At 35.3% G+C, this 18,901-nt stretch overlaps 1 protein-coding gene across 3 annotated transcripts in view; it reads left to right on the top strand.

Annotated features, from left to right (window-relative positions):
- The window catches only part of syk (spleen tyrosine kinase), a 42,262-nt gene that overhangs the window by 17,206 nt on the left and 6,155 nt on the right, over nucleotides 1-18,901 (top strand). For 2 of the 3 annotated variants that reach the window (XM_084745868.1, XM_084745867.1), the window contains exons 4-12: nucleotides 2,054-2,214; nucleotides 8,818-8,956; nucleotides 10,443-10,524; nucleotides 10,669-10,721; nucleotides 12,044-12,106; nucleotides 13,989-14,070; nucleotides 16,589-16,748; nucleotides 17,576-17,785; nucleotides 18,274-18,463. In XM_084745868.1, coding sequence (XP_084601994.1) covers nucleotides 2,054-2,214; nucleotides 8,818-8,956; nucleotides 10,443-10,524; nucleotides 10,669-10,721; nucleotides 12,044-12,106; nucleotides 13,989-14,070; nucleotides 16,589-16,748; nucleotides 17,576-17,785; nucleotides 18,274-18,463 — 1,140 coding nt within the window. The remainder of the gene's footprint in view (nucleotides 1-2,053; nucleotides 2,215-8,817; nucleotides 8,957-10,442; nucleotides 10,525-10,668; nucleotides 10,722-12,043; nucleotides 12,107-13,988; nucleotides 14,071-16,588; nucleotides 16,749-17,575; nucleotides 17,786-18,273; nucleotides 18,464-18,901) is intronic. The other variant, XM_084745869.1, reaches the window with a different exon arrangement.

The following is an 18,901-nucleotide window of genomic DNA, read 5'->3' as shown; positions in this document are numbered from 1 at the left end:
AAAGTTTGCTTTTAAAAATTAAAACTTTAATCAGGCCTGAAAAGTTGAGTCCGAAAAGGCCCAAGCACGACAAAATTCTGTCCAAACCTGACTCGAAACCGTCCTTCATTAGCAGGGACGGGTTCTTAACAAGCTTCCCTCTGTGGACCAACCAGTAGGAGCTGGCAGTGACAGGGACAAAATATGAGGGGGATAAGCAATGACAAAAATGACTATTACTACTGCTATTGCTACTGCTAATAATCATAATAATAATGATAATAATAATAATAATAATGATAATAATAATAATACATCAACACTCTCTGTGGCCCTCAGGCTGTTCCACAGATGTGAACCATAGTTTTAGGCTGTGTCCAAAATCACTCACTTCTCACTATATAATCCACTACATAGTGAGTTTTCCGTTTTGTAGTGTTGTCTGAATGTATATGATAATCATTATACCTATATAGTGGTCTCAGAGTACCTCACCATGCATCCCAAAAAGTAGTGTACAACTGATGGCCACTAACCGAGCTTTATATAACATAATGCATTACTTTGAAAGAAAAACAATGACAAGGTCATAATTACAGTTACACAGTTAATAATTACATGGCCACAGTTGAGGGCATTGCTTATTGTTAATCTTGAGATCACAGCAGAAAAAGCTCATTTAGTATCTTCAAACCTTTCTGCCATTCAGGCACACAACAGCAGTGGGGGGATGAGGGCGTGGAGGGTACATGTCTCTCCCAATATATGACATATGGAAATTTGTCCTCCTCAATAACTGTAATTGACCAGACACATCATCAGATCCTCTAAGAGCTTATTTGTTCCCTTTAGTATTCATGGTTAAACCAACAAAATGCACTGATGTTACTCACTGAGCTTTCCTGCTCCACCTTAGTGTTCATGTCAATGACCAACAGTGAACTCATCTGTGCTGACAGCCACAAATCGGTTTCATATCCCCTCTTCTCCTTGCCCAGATCTCTGATTTGGTTCAAGTTCAAGTTGATCACTCTCAGTCTTGACTTACAGAATCACTGATAAATATTTGCATTACAAACCACTGTTACAGCTCCTTCATTGTTGCTAATTTTCTGTTTAGAATATTTACAATACAACCATACTATTATGACTAAGACAGTAAAAGATGCAGAAAAAGAGCAGAAAGCATACACCTGCAACTTTGATCATTACTTAACCCTGACCTACCCCTTGCCGTGAGTGATATATATGTATATATGTATATATGTATATATATATATATATATATATATATATATATATATATATATATATATATATATATATATATATATATATATATACATATATATATATATATATATATATATATATATATATATATATATATATTCATCCATTCATCCAAGCATCAGAGAGTTACAATTAAAGAGAGATCTCACTGATGAATAGTGTGTGGTGGTTGCCACCTAACTGCCAACATCTTTTTAGGAGCAGTGCATGCTGTTAGCCACTGCTGTCTTTGGGTATAGTTAAAATTTCTACCTTGAATCATCATTCATTAGCATCACAGAACAGTCGATCTCTAAATCAAGTGACTCCGGTAGATGTTTTGTTATTTGTTGTTTCCAGAAACTAAACCACTTTGCAAAGTGAGCAGGTCTAAAGTGCCCTGACATTACTTTGTTATGATTTGGCACTTCACACAGAAATTGAATTGAATATCACTGATGGAGTGGGTGTATATAAATTAAAGAGATATATTGGATAAGTAATAGGTTGCCTGTCACTCAAAGCACTTGCAACGTGTATAGCAAAGCATAATTGTAAATACAGAAATAAGTTATTGCTCTTAAATTACACACCAGAACAGGTGTTTGTCAGTGTAACAGGCTGAAGTGATGAGTTTTACTTTGAAAAACAACATCTTTAGTTGGTGTACTCAGGTTAACTATCATGCATACAGGACCCATAGTTACAAACAAGTGGCTTACTAACCAGCTGCAGGTCGGCCTTAATATGCATGTTCTTTGTGTATTATACATGTGGGCTCATAACTGATGTGTGTGTGCAGGGAGCAGCTCTGGAGCAGGCTATCATCAGCCAGAGGCCTCAGCTGGAGAAGCTCATTGCCACCACTGCACATGAAAGAATGCCTTGGTTCCATGGAACAATAACACGAGAAGACTCAGAGCCCAGGCTTCAAAATGGCCCCCGTACAAATGGAAAATTCCTGTAAGTATTTTATATGTGTCTTGTGTCCTGTCCACCTTTTTGTACTTCAAACATAGACTGAGGTAGAGACATAACAGTAGTACAGCAAATATGTAAAGTAAATAAACAAACACTAAGGCACCAAGAATTTGAACAATTATTTCTCTGCTTGCTAGAATCTTGCAAATTTCTCTAGAATATGGTCAAAGAATACACTCAAAAAGAACACCATTCTTAATACTGACTAGTCAAATTCAGATGCACACACATCTGCTCACACAAGAGCCCACACAAAATAAAACCTCTGCCTCAAAAACTCCTTTACTGAAAATGTTAATTTCTAAGAAACTTCCTTGCATTTGAAGTCTCAGCTGCGCAAGTCCCCAAACAACTTTCATCTATTTAGATCTCAGCAAACCATTTCAAACCTTTTACCTCAGCTGAATATCTGAAGAACATCTGAAATCCTGGGTTGGAAGAAAACAGCTGGATCTGGATTACCTAATGTTTATGTGAAATTAAATCATACACACACAGCTGTCTTAAGAATATAACTATAAACCACGAAAACTTGAACATGCCTCTGACTGGTTGCATTACAGTTCTTTTACGTAACAGAAATTCTTTCAGTTTTTAACTCAACCTATGTATTTTATTGTTTGTAAAAAATGGTGGTTAAGGACTTCTACAACTGTTACTGGAGCTTCCATATGAGCTGAAAAGACATTGGTGGGACAGATATTTCACAAATTGCTCATTGGTTGGGGCAAAATAAAACAAAACAGAGCCCCCTTCTAAACACAAAAGTGCTAAAATGAGCACAGTTCTAGACTGAATGAATGAAGTGTAAAGAAATATGAGGGTTGCCACCTTGAACATGCTTTCATTTTTATTTAGAGATCTTACTCTATAAGAGATATAAGACATAAGATATAACATATAAGAATTAACATTAAAGGTTTAGTTGTTTTCACAGGCGTCACTTTGTGTCAAAAGGTGGTGGGTACAAAGAAGTTCATTACTACTAATAGTAATAATGAGTGTGCATAGACAATACTAATGTATCAACAGCTGCACCAGTGTGTCAATCAATTGATTAATTCCAATATCATACCTACTGTAAAAAGCAGCAGGGCAGATCAGTCAGGCCAGAAATAACAACATCCAATATCACTGCCCTAAAATATGACAACATAGAAACAACTGAAGGAATAACACTAACAATGTTAGCTAAAAATCATAATGTTTCAATGCTGCAAACTGTAAAATTAAAGAAATAGAGTTTACAAGATTTCATGAGTCAAGTTCAACCAATATTTACTCATTGTATGTTTTCTTATTGTGCAAATAAACAATTCTCATTTGTTAGTTAATATATTTTGGTGCAAACTAGGTTTCAGGACATTTTTTAAAGAAATTGTGCCTTTAAAAAATTATGAGGACAACATCTACCACTTCAAAAACTGGTGGGGACATGTCCCCAGTATCTCCAGTGTAAATGACACCTAAGATTGTTTTTATATTCATTTTGTATAAGAACAAAATACAGAAAAAACAGGACAGCTAAACATAGCATGTTTGAATTATTGATTTCATTAATTCATTCAACTGATCAACTCTAGTCAGGAGTCTATAACTCCTGAATTCTGGGACAGAGACAACTGGATGGATGGATGGATGGATGGATGGATAGATAGATAGATAGATAGATAGATAGATAGATAGATAGATAGATAGATAGATAGATAGATAGATAATATCATATTTTACACAAAATGATCAGATAAATGTCACGATTCTGTCTGTGTCAATAACAAAACGTTGTTGTGTTTTCACTAAAGGCAGTGATATTCCGTCCATCCCCACAAAAACAAATACGTTATTTACTGTGTAACCATTTGCTATAGTGACTCACTGAAGTGAAGACAATGGAGACACCCAGAGTTACAACTCTGCTACTCTCATGTTCCCTCAGTGCTCTCATGTAGTCAGCATTGTATCACTGTGACTTCAACAAATCAACAGAACAGTATTGCTTCGAATGACTTTTCTGTTCAATATATAAAATGTTTAAAATGTGCCTATTGTTTGCTTGTGTTTGAACAAAGCAAGAGTAGAATATTTATAGCAGCCAAAGCTTCAGTTGAAAGTCAGTGGTCTTGGCTGAAGAAACACTGAGGAACACACACACACAAACACACACACACACACACACACACACACACACACACACACACACACACACACACACACACACATGCACACTACTGTGGTTTCCGCTCTGGCAGTTTGCAAAGGACTTCCTGAAGTGGCCAAACGAGGAAGAATGACAGCAAGGCGAGATGTGACTGTTCTGTCCCTTTTCTTATGAAGCGTCTGAAGGTGTTTCCACTGAAACACAGTCTCAGGTTGCCATTATTGCTTCATATTCACTTTCATGAGTTTGGTTTGACACTCTGTACCCAGAACTATATTCCCCTAGTCCCCTGCAGGGTTTAGGCACTGGCCAACAACAGCTGACAAAAGCACTATTACAACTGGTTATGCTATTCTTCTCAATATTTTCATTTCTATAAAGTTTTTGCTTTTTTTTTAATATTACCAGAATTGAATTTAGTTGACAAAAAGAACCAGTGCAAGTATAAATAAAAACACACAGACCATCTATTTCAGTTCCTGTTTAGTTCCTGTAACTGAGCTTCTCTCTATTCTTACTGTAAAGTCAGAGCTGCTTCTTCCGCAGATCCTAATGCTTGAATGGTTACACTCTTTAATCAAACAGCATGTACAGCTGATACATTTCATAGTAACAACCAAGGTTAAATACCATTTAAACTTACCTGGTGACAAATGCCAAAAACTAATTAAGAATGAACTATTTTATGATTCTCTTCAGCACATTGAATGTTTGAAGCCGAAAGTTTGCATTTTTAAAACGATTAATAGCAAAATATATGTACTGTTTGCCTGTATTTCATTTGATTTTCATCATTGTGTGACACAAAATTGTACACAGAAATGTATTTTTTCACTAAAATAATTAAGATGTGTTTTGATTTGGTGTAAAGATTTAAATGTATTTTAAGTTTAAAACCTGCTCTCATAGTAGCTCATGACCAGTTGTGGGGACATGTTTTAGGAATGAAGTTCACAGTTCATAACAGATTAAGAAAGAGTTGTCAGTGAAAGCTGACAGTTCAAAGGTTGAAATATCAAAAACGTTTCATAAAAGTGAATGTATCACAAAAGTCTACAATCATGCCGCGAGCACCGATAAGCAGAACAGATGTAGTGAAGTTGTGAAGAAGAGTAGATATAAATAATGTTCTTCAAAGAGACACTTCACTGTATGTCTTCACTACAGACTCTTCACACTGTTCTTGTATCACTGATGTGTTTCCTGTCTGGTTAATCTGGGTCTTTGTACTGAGACAGCTGTGATGGATGCCTGTGTTCTCTTTATCATATACAGTTCATTATAGACTGTGGAGCTACTTGTTGCCATGGAAATGAAACATCACACACACTGTATCTGTATGTGGTTATAGTGTTGTAGTAAACCTGGAGCTCAGGCTGTTGCAGTGGTCCAGTAAAAACTGTCAAGCATCATTCTTTTTTAATTATTTTATTGCAATGATTAAAAGTTCATCATTCTAAATACTAAAACAAACAAACAAAAAGGGAGGGGTGGGGTTGGGGTAAGTGTATTTACTGCACATCGTTCTATAAATATAAAAAAAGATTCTACCATGTCATCTCTAATCGTATATGTAAATCTTTCTGTATTCAAAATTTGTTCTATTATTCTTAACCATAATTTTAGGTTAGGTGGAATTTGCTGTTTCCATGTCCTCGTCACCTGCTTCATGGCTGTCACACACAGTATGTTGAAGAGATGCATGTGTAGTGTTTATTGTCCCCAGCAAATTCTTTTAAGTAAATTTCTGGTTTCAGATGTTCATTTAACTTAAAGACATTTATTAAGGTCTTCTCATCCTCCTTCCAGAAGGGTGTTAATACTGGGCTCTGTACTGTATGTGTATACTTTGTTTTTGGTTCTCCACATCCTCTCCAACAACTAGTCCTGACTAAGGGGTAGCATTTACCATATTTGCAGGGTGTAATAAAATACCTCATGCTCACTTTCCAAGCAAATTCCCTTCAGTATTTAGATTTTGAAGCCATAAAATTTATATTTAAGGACACTTTCCAGTCCTCTGCTGATACATTAATGTCTAATGTCTCATTTTTATTTTACTCTGTTATCTACAGTGATGAGTTTTTGCAATATTTTATAGATATTTGATATATATTTATTATATATATTTATTTATTTATATTATATATATATTTCCATTTAGAATCAAGTATTGTACTAAATTATTTGTTGGTTTGTCCACTGTGTTTCAGGAGATAATTTCTCACCTGTAAATACTTAAAAAAAAGAAGTTTTTGGTCAAACTCATATTTTGAAGCTATAATTTCAAATGAATCTATTATATTTTAAGATACACACATTCACTGTTTATTTTTATTTTATTTAATGTGCTTCCAGGTTTGTTTGTTTTACAGTATTTAAGATACACTGGCTCTGCCCATATGCATTTTCCTATAAATGGTAATGTCCCAATTGATATCTTTGCAGTTTCTTTGTCTATATTGATCTATTTGGTTTCTGATTCTCCTTTTATCTACTTCAATATTGTGAGAATTTGTGTAGCATGATTTGCTATCTTCTATGATTCCATGTAAAATTTGAAATCATTTTATTTCATTTATCATTCTTGACATACAATCATCTTTAATAGCCTTTCACTCATGGTGACACAACTGTATATACACTCACTGGATTACCACCCAGAGGCTTTGTGTGCTAATGACACAATGTCCTGTGTTGAGGGTCACATTGTATTATAGTTTGTGGGAAGCTTAAAGTTGAATTAACCATTTGAGAGCTGACACAGTGAACCTGGCTGTTCTCAGTGATTTGCTGTGATTATAAGAACACCTCAGCTTTCAACTGTTTTCCAGTTAGAAAATGTAGTTTCCTGCAGGAAACATTAGCATGTTTAGCATGTATGTATCCAGTTACAATTAATAAAGTAAGACTGTTCATACAGAAATCACTCATTCACATTTACATTGTACAGTACACACACACACACACACACACACACACACACACACACACACACACACACATACACATACACACGCACGCACGCACACACACAGACACACACAAACACAGATGACACAAACGACTCTCAACTCATTGCTCATTTCAGCTTAGTGCACCTAACACATCTCAATATTTTAAGCCTTAATAAACCGGATTGAAGTTATAATATGTAACTTCTCTATATTAAATTAACTAAAAACGTAGACAGATGTTGTACATATATAGACAAATATAACATCTTCTCAAATGTTTGAGCAGTGGTCAAACCCAGAAATCTGTGATTTATTCAAGGTAATGCTGCGTTTCCTATTAGCCACTAGTTGCTATAAGTTGTGACCATTGTGACCCAAATCAAAATACTTATGTCAGTGTGCTCTAATTGTTTTCAGATGTTTGGACCTATTTTTCAGTTAGTCATCAATCTGGCAATACTTTTTGCTCTACTTGATTAAATTGTTTGGTTCATAAAATGTCAGCAGATGTTGATCCAAGTCTAAGTTGACGTCCTCAAATGTCTTGTTTTGTCCACAACTTAAAGATACTCAGTTTACTGTCAGAGAGGAGTAAAGAACCAGAAAATATTCACATATATGAAGCTGAAATCAGATTTTTTTTTCTTAAAGGTTTTCTCATATTGATTACTATTGATTGATAATGGTATCAAAATAGTTTTTGATTTAATACTCGATGAATAATGGAATAATCGTTGCAGCTCCAGTGTTAACAGGTCATCTTATTTCCTCTCATCAGGAAATCAATATAAGACATTTTTAGCTGGTCATAAATGAAACAAAATAAGTACATACACATAGTATACACATTTTAAATACTGTATTAACATATAAATCTTAAATTTGCAGAATTTCTTCCATAGTCTTTTATTTATTTGGCGACCGAAATAAAAGCTTCTGTGGGCCATGACCCAGTGTTTGGGAATGACTGATTCAGGGAACATGTTACATAGTGGGAGTCTGTGAACGTGACTAAACCTAACATGAATAACTTATCACCTTGTCCATGAACATGATTTCTGCATCACATCAGATTTCCATCGGCAGTTGTTTAAAAGTGAAGACACCAACTGCCATGATTCCATACTCGTTACTCAAACTACATTTTGCATTTTAATGTGAGAGACCTCTTGTGGCAGAATTAACATATTGCATGTTTAGTGAGTATTTTTAGAGCAACTTTCGGCAAGCGTGTAACTTTTCTTGCATCTTGCATCCAGCAAAAAAACTCCATGTGCAGAGACTCCCCAGGACCAGAAGTGACTTTCTAACTTCTTTACTCCATGACATATTCCTCTCTTTACAGATGTCGGCATAAAAGCTTGGTAGGAAGTTGTCTCTGTGTAAACTGAGTTTGCGTTTCACAAATCTATCTCTAATCTCACAAAACATATTTCTCATATGTCTCATTTTTTCTTCTTGTGTGTGCAGGATCCGACAGAGAGATCAGAATGGATCCTATGCTCTGTGTTTACTACATGAAGGACAGGTCATGCATTATCGCATAGACAGAGACATGACTGGCAAGCTCTCAATCCCAGATGGCAAGAAGTTTGACACCCTGTGGCAGGTTAACACAATTTATTATCACATATCTGCTACGTAATTTAATGGTCATATTTAATTATAACAGATTTTTGTCTAGAAATAGCTAAATGAAAAGATGCTGACTCTTGCATGATCACAGTCAGCTTTGACAAACACTACGTGTAAACTGTGAGTAACTGTAGAATGCAAACCCCTCCTCAGGCCAGTGCTTAATGACTTATTAACTAAGAGTGTATCCAGCTGCCAGCACTCCTGTGGAGCATCTCCGCTTGCTTTTGGTCTCTGTGCAGGAATGATGGTATCAAACATGGCAACCTCTCTGTGGTGACAAAGCTTTGAGAAGCTGCACACAGTCACTGCACACACCTGGTGATCATCAAGAACTATTCCTGTGCATAACTCCCCCAAAAACCACAAACAGTTATTTTTACATTTCCTTCCACAACTTAAACAAATTAAACAAATGACAAATTAATTAGAGGTAGTTGTAGTGGATGTCTTTTTTTCTGACTGTGGACAGAGCTCAGCTGTTTCCACCTACAGTCTTTACAGTCGAGGCTAACCATGTCCAGACTCCAAATCTATACTTAACCCAAAGACATATCACTCTCAGAAAGAAAGAAAATCACCATATTACCTTAAATGTTGAACTGTTTTTTTTTTTTTTTAAATCCCCACATTTCCATAAACATTATAGATGACAGGAACTGAACATCCTCATTTGAGATAGAGATGAAACAATTGCTTGATTCCATTCTATTAGTGATATGGCTTCAGATTTAAATTCTCATTAAAACTGTGTTTGAACAAACACATAATTATGAAATTAAAAAAAGTCAAAATTATGACTTTTATCTCATAATTTCAATTTTTTATCTCATAATTTTGTCTGTTTTAAAAATCTCATAATTATGACATCTTATCTCATAACTTCAACTTCAACTTGTTTTTATCTTATAATTTCGACTTTTGTATCTCATAACTTTGACTTTTTAAAATCTAATATTTTTTACTTTTTTAAATCTAATATTTTCTACTTTTTAAAATCTAATATTTTCTACTTTTTAAAATCTAATAATTATGACTTTTTATCTAATAATAATGAGGTACTATGAGGATATTTTTTCTTTCAGTGGTGGAAATGTGCTAATGTAGGTTTTTTAATATAAATTTTAATGAAGTGATTTCAGTGTGTGTATCAGTACCTTTAAAACATTTTCAGCACATTTTAACAACATCACAATAATACTGATAACATCATCATTTTGGCCACTATAATCAGGGTATTTTCCTCCAGCTTCACCCTTACAACAAACTTTTTCACGTTAGTCCTGCTATTAAACCTCTTGGAATAACAGCTGACAGCTCTTGTGGGGTGTAATGAACGTTTTGGCTTCTGAAGAATGTAGTGGAAGACTTTTAGTTATATGTGGTTATTGATGAATGCAGCCATAGTCCTGACCACTGTGGTTGAGTGTCTGATATGTGAAGTTGTCTCTTTACCGCAGCTGGTGGAGCATTACTCATACAAACCGGACGGCCTGCTGCGTGTGCTAACAGAGCCCTGTCCACGACCTGATGGAGGAATGGGTAAAAATACACACAGCTAATTCATAAGACTAAGACTAATCTAAAATACTGTCAGACTGACTTAGGTCCATTGCATTTTAATTCATATCTAACAACTAGACGTGGGAATATCTGATCCATACTTGTCATATTGTGTGTTCATAGGGCTGATACGGCCACTGCTTCCACAGAACCATCCTGGATTAAGTTCTACCCTTGTAAGTTGTATCTGTGCACGTGTGTGTGTGTGTGTGTGTGTGTGTGTGTGTGTGTGTGTGTGTATGTGTGTGTGTGTGTGTGTGTGGGGTGTCATTAATGGGTTTGCATGTCCTTATGGTCCTTTGTATATGCCCACAAAACACGATGTAAGGTCATCCAATAATTTGCGTGTCTCATATGATGGAAAGAAATGAGGATGCTGCTCGTATTAATCTTTTTTTTTTTTTTTTTTTAGATATTTTTCAATCACAACTTGGTGGCTGAAATTAATTTAAATGATGTATTTAGCTGTTATTCTATGTTTTCTGAAAATAAAATATTCTTCAATTATGAATACAAAATTTCACAGTTAGATTGAGACATGTCTTTTCACCTTCTTGGATGTGGAAGGCTTTTTCTCATTGTCTTCTAGTGATATTTATTCATGCAGATAATTGTAATTTATGTTTATTATTATTTAAGAGCATTTCTTAAATTAGTACAATCCAGTAATTCATGAAATACAATTTATTCATCAGAGAAAATAAATGATTATTTGGTTTAAGAACATGAATTAAATAATTCAAGAGAGAAAATTAGTTATTTGTAGGAATGTAACAATTTAAATGCCATGATATCACAATAAAAAAATGTCTCAATACTGTACTATACTGTGACTATCTTGATATTAGTTTACTATTTTATTGTATTATCTTTATTTAATTTTATAAAAGGACTGCATTGTTTTTTGTTTTTCAATATATATATATATATATATATATATATATATATATTATTCCATAATATTATAAAATTATAGAGTCATAATTTTCTTTTCTTTCTTTTTTTTATTTTTTAACATTTTCTTTTGTTTTTTCACAATGTGGACTTTTTGTCAGAGTATTATCATACCTTGAGTTTTTGGTATACTTACTTTCCAAGTTACTTGTGTGTGCAATTTAGTAGTTCATGCACAAAAATATTTTTTTCCCCAAGACATCTGTCAGGCCCTGTATAATACAGTTTTTAATATTAAAGTATGTAAAAATGACTATAGAATTTTGATGAAATATATTTTGAAGACTATGAGTATTGCATTATCCTTCACCTCCACTGACCTGAGAAGTGTTCCTGACACAGGAGTGTTGTATCACCTATGAGCAGTAGTTCATACAGTGTGCCTGTACTTGCTGTAGCTTGCAAGATGACTCAAAATGTGACACATCTTATTTTGGAGCTAAACTTTCCTCTGCATCTGCCTCTACTGTAATGATGATATGTATGACTGTAACATCACCAGGTCACCTTCTGATAACCACCTCTCTGACATTTTGGTTTCTAGCACAATGCAGCAGGTGGAATTCTTTCCAGACTCAAAACTGTTCCCATACCTGGCCGAAAAAAGGTGCACTGCCACTCCTCCTGCATCCTCATAACCCCCAAAATCTACCCTCCTCCTCCCTTTACCTACTCCTAACCCTTTGCTGAGTGTGCAGTGCATTGCTCCTTACTCACACTCTGCTTACACTCTTGGTCCTTTGCTTTATCATGTCTTTTCTCTGTCTCTCTGACAGATCAGATCACATCAGATCAAAAAGTGTCACAGCTGGAGCTGACTGCACACACAGACTAACTCTTGATTATTATCTACTGCCACCTAGAGATTCCTCACTGCAATTACAATGTGACCCACAGCCATCACTTTGCTGTGCCCTGTTCAGTAGCTCCCTCCTCATCTTCTGTTCCAAAGGCTTCTCCACATGTTCTGTTGACCAAATCTAGAAGACACAACTGTATCATTTTAAGACCTCTGTAGCCCTGTACCAGTGGTTTAGTTTAGTTTGATGGGAAAAAATATTTGATGAGTTTAGAAATGTATCGTTTAAAAAAATATATTTATTATAAAAGTTATAAAAAGTAAAAAAAAAAAAAAAAAGAAAGAAATTCACAGTTATATGTAATTTTAGTTTATTTTGGTAACATATTTAATCTGCAGATATAAGATATAAGGTATAAGTAAAACTACTGGTAGTTAAAAAATATTTAAGTAATGTATTCTTTTAAAAAACTCCTGTGTTTTAATACACTTAAAAAAAAGTACCACAAAAACGCTTTATTAAAATAATTTTAGTTGTAATCAGTTACTTCCACCCCGATTGTAATCACAAGAAAACCAAATTCCACAAGTTCTCTTAAATAAATTTTATGTTCCACTTAACAACAAATGTGTTTGTAGAAGTGGTTCTACAGAGACTTTCCTAAGAAATCCTATTAGCAATTTTTAAGGCAACACTGGGACCCATAAAATATAATATGACATTTAATTCGACTCCTCTGTCACTAGACACAATCTACCAAAATGAGATATTTAGTAGACTTAAGGCTAACAATAGACTGTGGGATATCGAGGGTCTTAAAAGATGCATTGGTTATGTCCTTTGGGAAACAAAGAAGGGGACATTTGTTAGAGAAGCCTTTGGTTTTGAACAGCCTTTTCAGCCTGTTTTGATGTATTCAATCTTGAAAAGGAACACAGAGATGTCCCTGGTGAGACTACAGAGCTAAAACTGTGGTGAATCACTGCCATGATGGCTGTGGTCTTTGAGGGAGGCAGCTCCTGGTATGAATGACACTTTAGACTTTGTGTCCTAGTTTTGCTACCTGATGCCTTTGTTTTTTGAGTTCAGCATTTTCGACTTTTGTTGATGCAGTTGCTAAATTGTACAACAAAATTATCTGTCTGTCTTTTAATAATGCTGACACAAAGATCAGTTCTTAGATGTGAACATGCTTAGCTGTGCTCACATATTTTTTAAAGCAGGGGTGTGGTACATGCTGCATGTTTCACAATGTGGTCAATCAGAAAATCAGTTACTAAACTTGTGCCATACCCCGTCTTTAAAAGCATGTGAATAAACTTATTAACCCCATGTATTGCCAATCATTCAATGCCCAATTTAATGGACACGATGTATTACAGTGATGACAGAATGTTGATGAATGAAAACTTGTTAAAAAAAAAACTTATGTTAAGTCACTTACTTTGATTCTGAATTTGCTTTCATTCCAGTGTTATTTTCTCCACTTAAGTCAATGATGAGTGAGTTCTGAAGATGAGCAGAACTCATGTTCTAAAAACTGGAAAAACTAATTTTTACTGAACTTAAAGGAAAGAAAGTCTATCACTGTATTACAGGTTCCATATAAAGAGTGGCACCCTGCTACACAACAGTACTGAGTATTAAATTAATTCACTGTCAATATTTCACTCTGTTTGTGTTGTGTAGAGGTTGGGATCTCAACACAACACCACAGATAATCTCAATCCTTATGAAACCAGAGTGCCCAGTAATCAAGCAGCCAGCAAAGGTAAGTTATTTAATACATAACTGTGTAAGTATTCAGCATGTTGGTCAGTTGCTATTGCTCCTTTGCACACTCTTCAGAGTGTCTGCTATGATTTAGATCTCTGTAAATACTATTCTCTTCCCACAAACAACCTTCCTTGAAAGTGTTTTCCAACCTCCAGCATTTTTCCCTTGGAGCCCCCTACTTGTATCTAAGGAAAGCTGAGCCCCCCAGACTGAACACAGACTTTTGTATAAATTGCAGGTTCATACAGGTGCTGGAAAACCTTGAAAACACTTGAATTTTAATGTTTTCAATGTTAAACACTTAGGTGAAAAGTGTTTGGATAAAGTGCTTGAAACCATTTGAAATTGTAATCACATTACTTTCAAGATAAATTGCTGCCTGACTTAATTAGTTAAATTTTTAGATAAAGAAATAAATTAAGTCAGATATTTGCTGAGCCAGATTCAATAAGAAATTAATGATTAATCATTAACTGACAAATTTCCAATATGAATTTAACTGATTTAAACATGTATTAATTGATAATTAATCAAAAGTCTAGAAATGACATTCATTTGTTTGACATTGTTTTGTCTGGAGGAGCCATTTATTAGATAAAGAAACTTAAAATTAAAATTGAAATAAGAAGAGAAAAACATGAGAAAAAACGTGTGTTTAAAATCTTGTTAATTATTAATGATTCAGCAATTTATCAATTGTTAGCATTTTCAACTAAGGAAAATGCACAAAATATGTGACCCAAGCCAAGTCTATTTACACACAGGTGACACATTTTGATATTAAACTTTCTGTCATAAAACATAACTCTGGATGATAAAAGCACAATAACATCTGATTTAATGTGATGAAGAGGTGAAATAATCATTTTTTAATCGAGACATGTCAGTTACCACAGCTGTGAGGTGCTGGAAAAGATTAGAAATGCTTGAAAGGGGCTTGAATTTGTTTCTGGAAAAGGTGCATGAACCCTGACCTTGTGATTTTAGTTAACATGTGAAAATCTGGTTTTGAGGACCTAAGAACAGACAAAGTCTTGTGGACCCCCTGTGATTTCTGGTACCCCTGGCCTGGACCCTGTGAGCCAATTTTAATTTTAAAGAGTCTGTTTAAGTAACACACATCTTTCTTACTGCCTATAGTTTCATTCCTTGACTTTTCACTTTGAGCACCACAAATTAAGGCAGCTCAGTGCCTCAGCATAAAACTGAAAACTGCCTGCATGGTTAGGAGCTACTAGCAAAAGTGACAGCACTGGTCATTTGTTCAAACACTTTAAATAAATAATTACCCACAAGTGACCTTCAGCAGCCAAAAAGGTGAGGCGTGTCAGTGGGGGGAGGCTGAGGTGGATGGTGGGCCACAAAGCCTCTTTCACACCAGAAATCACCGTTAGCATTCACTGTTCCCATCTGGCAAGCGATGAGTGCTGTTAATGTTAGTTTCTTTTAATAATTACCACTACTGTCTAATCTTACCCAGTCAACTGTTTTCACTATATTTAAAGAAAAAAACTGAGCAACAGTTTTAGTCAACAACGGTTCTAGTCTCATACCTCTTACAGTACACAAAGTTCAGACTTGTTTCATGAGGAGTCAACCAGCAGTGATGGGCCGAAATTTGGTGATAGAAACCTAAAGCTCAGACTTACCAAACCTTAAAGGTTCATATTTTTTAAGCTTGTCTTTGAAGTTCAGTGTTTAAGTATTAGGAGGTTTCACTGCAAATGTAGGTTCCCCGACACAAACAGCTATATTCAGCTGGTTGCACATCAATCACATTCTCTTATGAACATTTAAACAGCTTTTGTGTGTTGTAGTCATTTCACCTGTTCATCCTGGCCATTTAAAAATACATTTCCAAAACATGTCCAATGTAAGTGATGGGGAACAATGTTTCGCTTCCTGGCATGTCCCCCTTCAGCAGCCTAAACAAGTTAACAATAATTAGAGAAACAACAAATTATAAAGGATTCAAGCTCAAAATTGGTAATACAAAAGTCAGAATGACAGCATCAGCAAACTCTTGTTTTGCTATATATTATAAATATTATAAATATTCACATTTAAGAGACTGAAACTAAAGATTTTGTCTTAAAAAATACTCAAAACAATTATTCAATCATCAAGCTAGTTTGTAATTAATTTAAAAGTCCATTAGTAATAAATAAGTTGATGCATGTCTACTCTTGTGTATTTTCCCAACATAAATCACAGACAGTTGTTTACTTCATATTTTGAATTGAATACATCAAACTGCATTTTCAGTCTAATTTTATTTAATTCTATTTAATCACTTACAATAATTTTTTTCTATTCCTTTTAAAAATCATTTTTGCTGCCAAAGTGCTCATGTGGTTCATTTTGGGAGGTGATGACAAATTCATTTCTTTTCATTCAGGTTCAAGAACTAATTGAAAAAGAAAAATGTTTTAACTTGTTTGCATACAAGTTTGCAGACAGACAAAATGATGTGTCATTATTCTTCTAATAAGACATACTTATTCCTCCATCAGAGGCCATGCCGATGGACACAGAGGTGTATGAGAGTCCATACGCAGACCCAGATGAACTGAGGAGTTCCACAGTGGATCGTAGCCAGCTCTTCTTGGAGGATGGAGAACTGGGCTCAGGGAACTTTGGAACAGTCATCAAGGGAATCTACAAGATGAGAAAGTATGCTAAATGAAATCACATTACATCTACTACATGAAAAAGCATCTGAACGTTTTGAGCAGTACAGCTCACATGATGGCAAACGTCTGGTGACACTGACCAGCTTCCTTACACAAAAACTTGATTTTGAAAAATGAATGAAATGTTTTGGGTGAGCTATTACATTTTGCAAACATGCATAGTGTTGTGATGCCCCATGAAACAGTTGTGACAATTGTATTTACAGATTAGAGAATGTTAAGACTGTTTCATAAAGCAAAATAGTTTGACTGAGATAAACTGTATCCGTCATCCCTCACTGTCACACATAGACTGGATTTGAAATGGTGAAATGATTTGTTTCATTAAGAATTCATGAAGAAATTAAGAAAACATGTGAATGTTAAGCATCCTAATCAGCTATCCAAAGTCACCTCTCAGTACCATCTCAAGCATCTGTGCATTACAGCCTCTTTATCTGCAGACAGGCATCTGACCATCCTTTTTTTATGTTGTTTTTTGTTTTTGTTTTTTCCAGTTGTTTTTTACATTTGAAAATTGGTCACATTTCCTTAGATTGTTTAGGATATTCTGCATTGAAACTCCAGCAGTGCTTTGTGACTAACAAAATAAGCCCATTTTTTCATTTCTGGGTGAACTATTCCTTCATCCAATCTTTATCTTATTGCCCACTTTGTATTTATGGTATTGATGTGCACTTGGTACTGATTAGATGTTGTTGATCCTTGGTTGTGCTGTCTAAAAGATGTGGCTAACTGCTTGAAAGTGTATTTGTGGTGATTGTAAATCCAGATGTTGTACTCACACTAACCCTCCCTGTGTATTAGGACAGAGAAGCCAGTTGCGGTGAAAATCCTGAAGAATGATGATAATAACCCATCAGTCCGTGAGGAAATGCTGCGAGAAGCCAATGTCATGCAGCAGCTGGACAATCCATACATTGTCCGGATGATCGGTATCTGTGAGGCAGAGAACCTCATGCTGGTCATGGAGCTGGCTGAGCTGGGACCACTCAACAAGTTCCTGCAGAAAAACAAGTATGTTCCTTCTCTGGAATAATTGGTTCAGCCTCCAGTGTTTCTAATGAAGCACTGCTGTTGGAGGTGCAGTGGTTCAGTCAGTCAGTACAGCTGGTGCACTGGTCTCCTCCTACAGTCCATGCAGGACAAATGAATTTAATTGCATAAGGAGGTTAGCAGGAGGTAAGCAAAATCAGTAATCAGTGCAATTGTTGTGGGTTTTGCCAAAACAGGGAATATTTGTGTCTCAGAACTCACGAAAAAATGTTCAGTATCAACTTGTTTACATTACTGTGGGAAACTATGGGAAACTGGGTTGTGAATTAAGCCCAATTTATGGAAGCCCACTGAAAGAAAAAAAAAATCTCAATCATAATTATGAGATTAAAAAAGAAAAAATCGCATTTCTAAAAATAACATATCATAGTTTTAGTTCAGTTCAAGACAGTGGCAGTGCAAACATTTCAGTTATTATCAATATTATATTGTTGTTTGATCATCTGCAGGCAAACAAGCATAAAGAACATCACAGAGCTGGTTCACCAGGTGTCTATGGGGATGAAGTACCTGGAGGAGCATAACTTCGTCCACAGGGACCTTGCTGCCAGGAACGTGCTGCTGGTCACACAGCACTATGCCAAGATCAGTGACTTCGGCCTCTCCAAAGCTGTTGGTGAGGATCAAAACTACTACAAGGTAACTGCTGATGGGGGAACTGATGGATACAGCTGATATGTTGGAAATGAAGCATGAAGCCCATCCAGGCAGGTGGCTTATTTTCACCTCATTACATCAACATTTTCGAGTGAGGTGGTATGACTAAAGAATATTTGTACATTAATATTCATAAGCCTCAGATGGTGTATGGTCTAACCTAGGAATCAAACACTTTAAGGACATATGTGTTAAAAATATACCTGCATCTTTTCAACAGCTCCTAGAATTATTCCTCCTTCCTAAACGCCATTTTTTGACATACCTGCAAATTCATAGTTTTGACCACAATACATATGCTAAGTTCCCTAATCAGCTTGATGACATGCCCCTAGGTGCCTTTCTCATCCAGGTCTCTGGAATGAAAAATATGATTTGTGTATTTATCATCAACTCCAAACCTTATCTTCACTCTCTCTG

The sequence above is a fragment of the Lutjanus erythropterus genome, chromosome 20 (genome assembly GCF_056507025.1).
Source record: "Lutjanus erythropterus isolate fLutEry1 chromosome 20, fLutEry1.hap2, whole genome shotgun sequence".
NCBI classification, from domain to species: domain Eukaryota; kingdom Metazoa; phylum Chordata; class Actinopteri; order Lutjaniformes; family Lutjanidae; genus Lutjanus; species Lutjanus erythropterus.
This window is presented reverse-complemented; position numbering and strand designations above follow the sequence as displayed.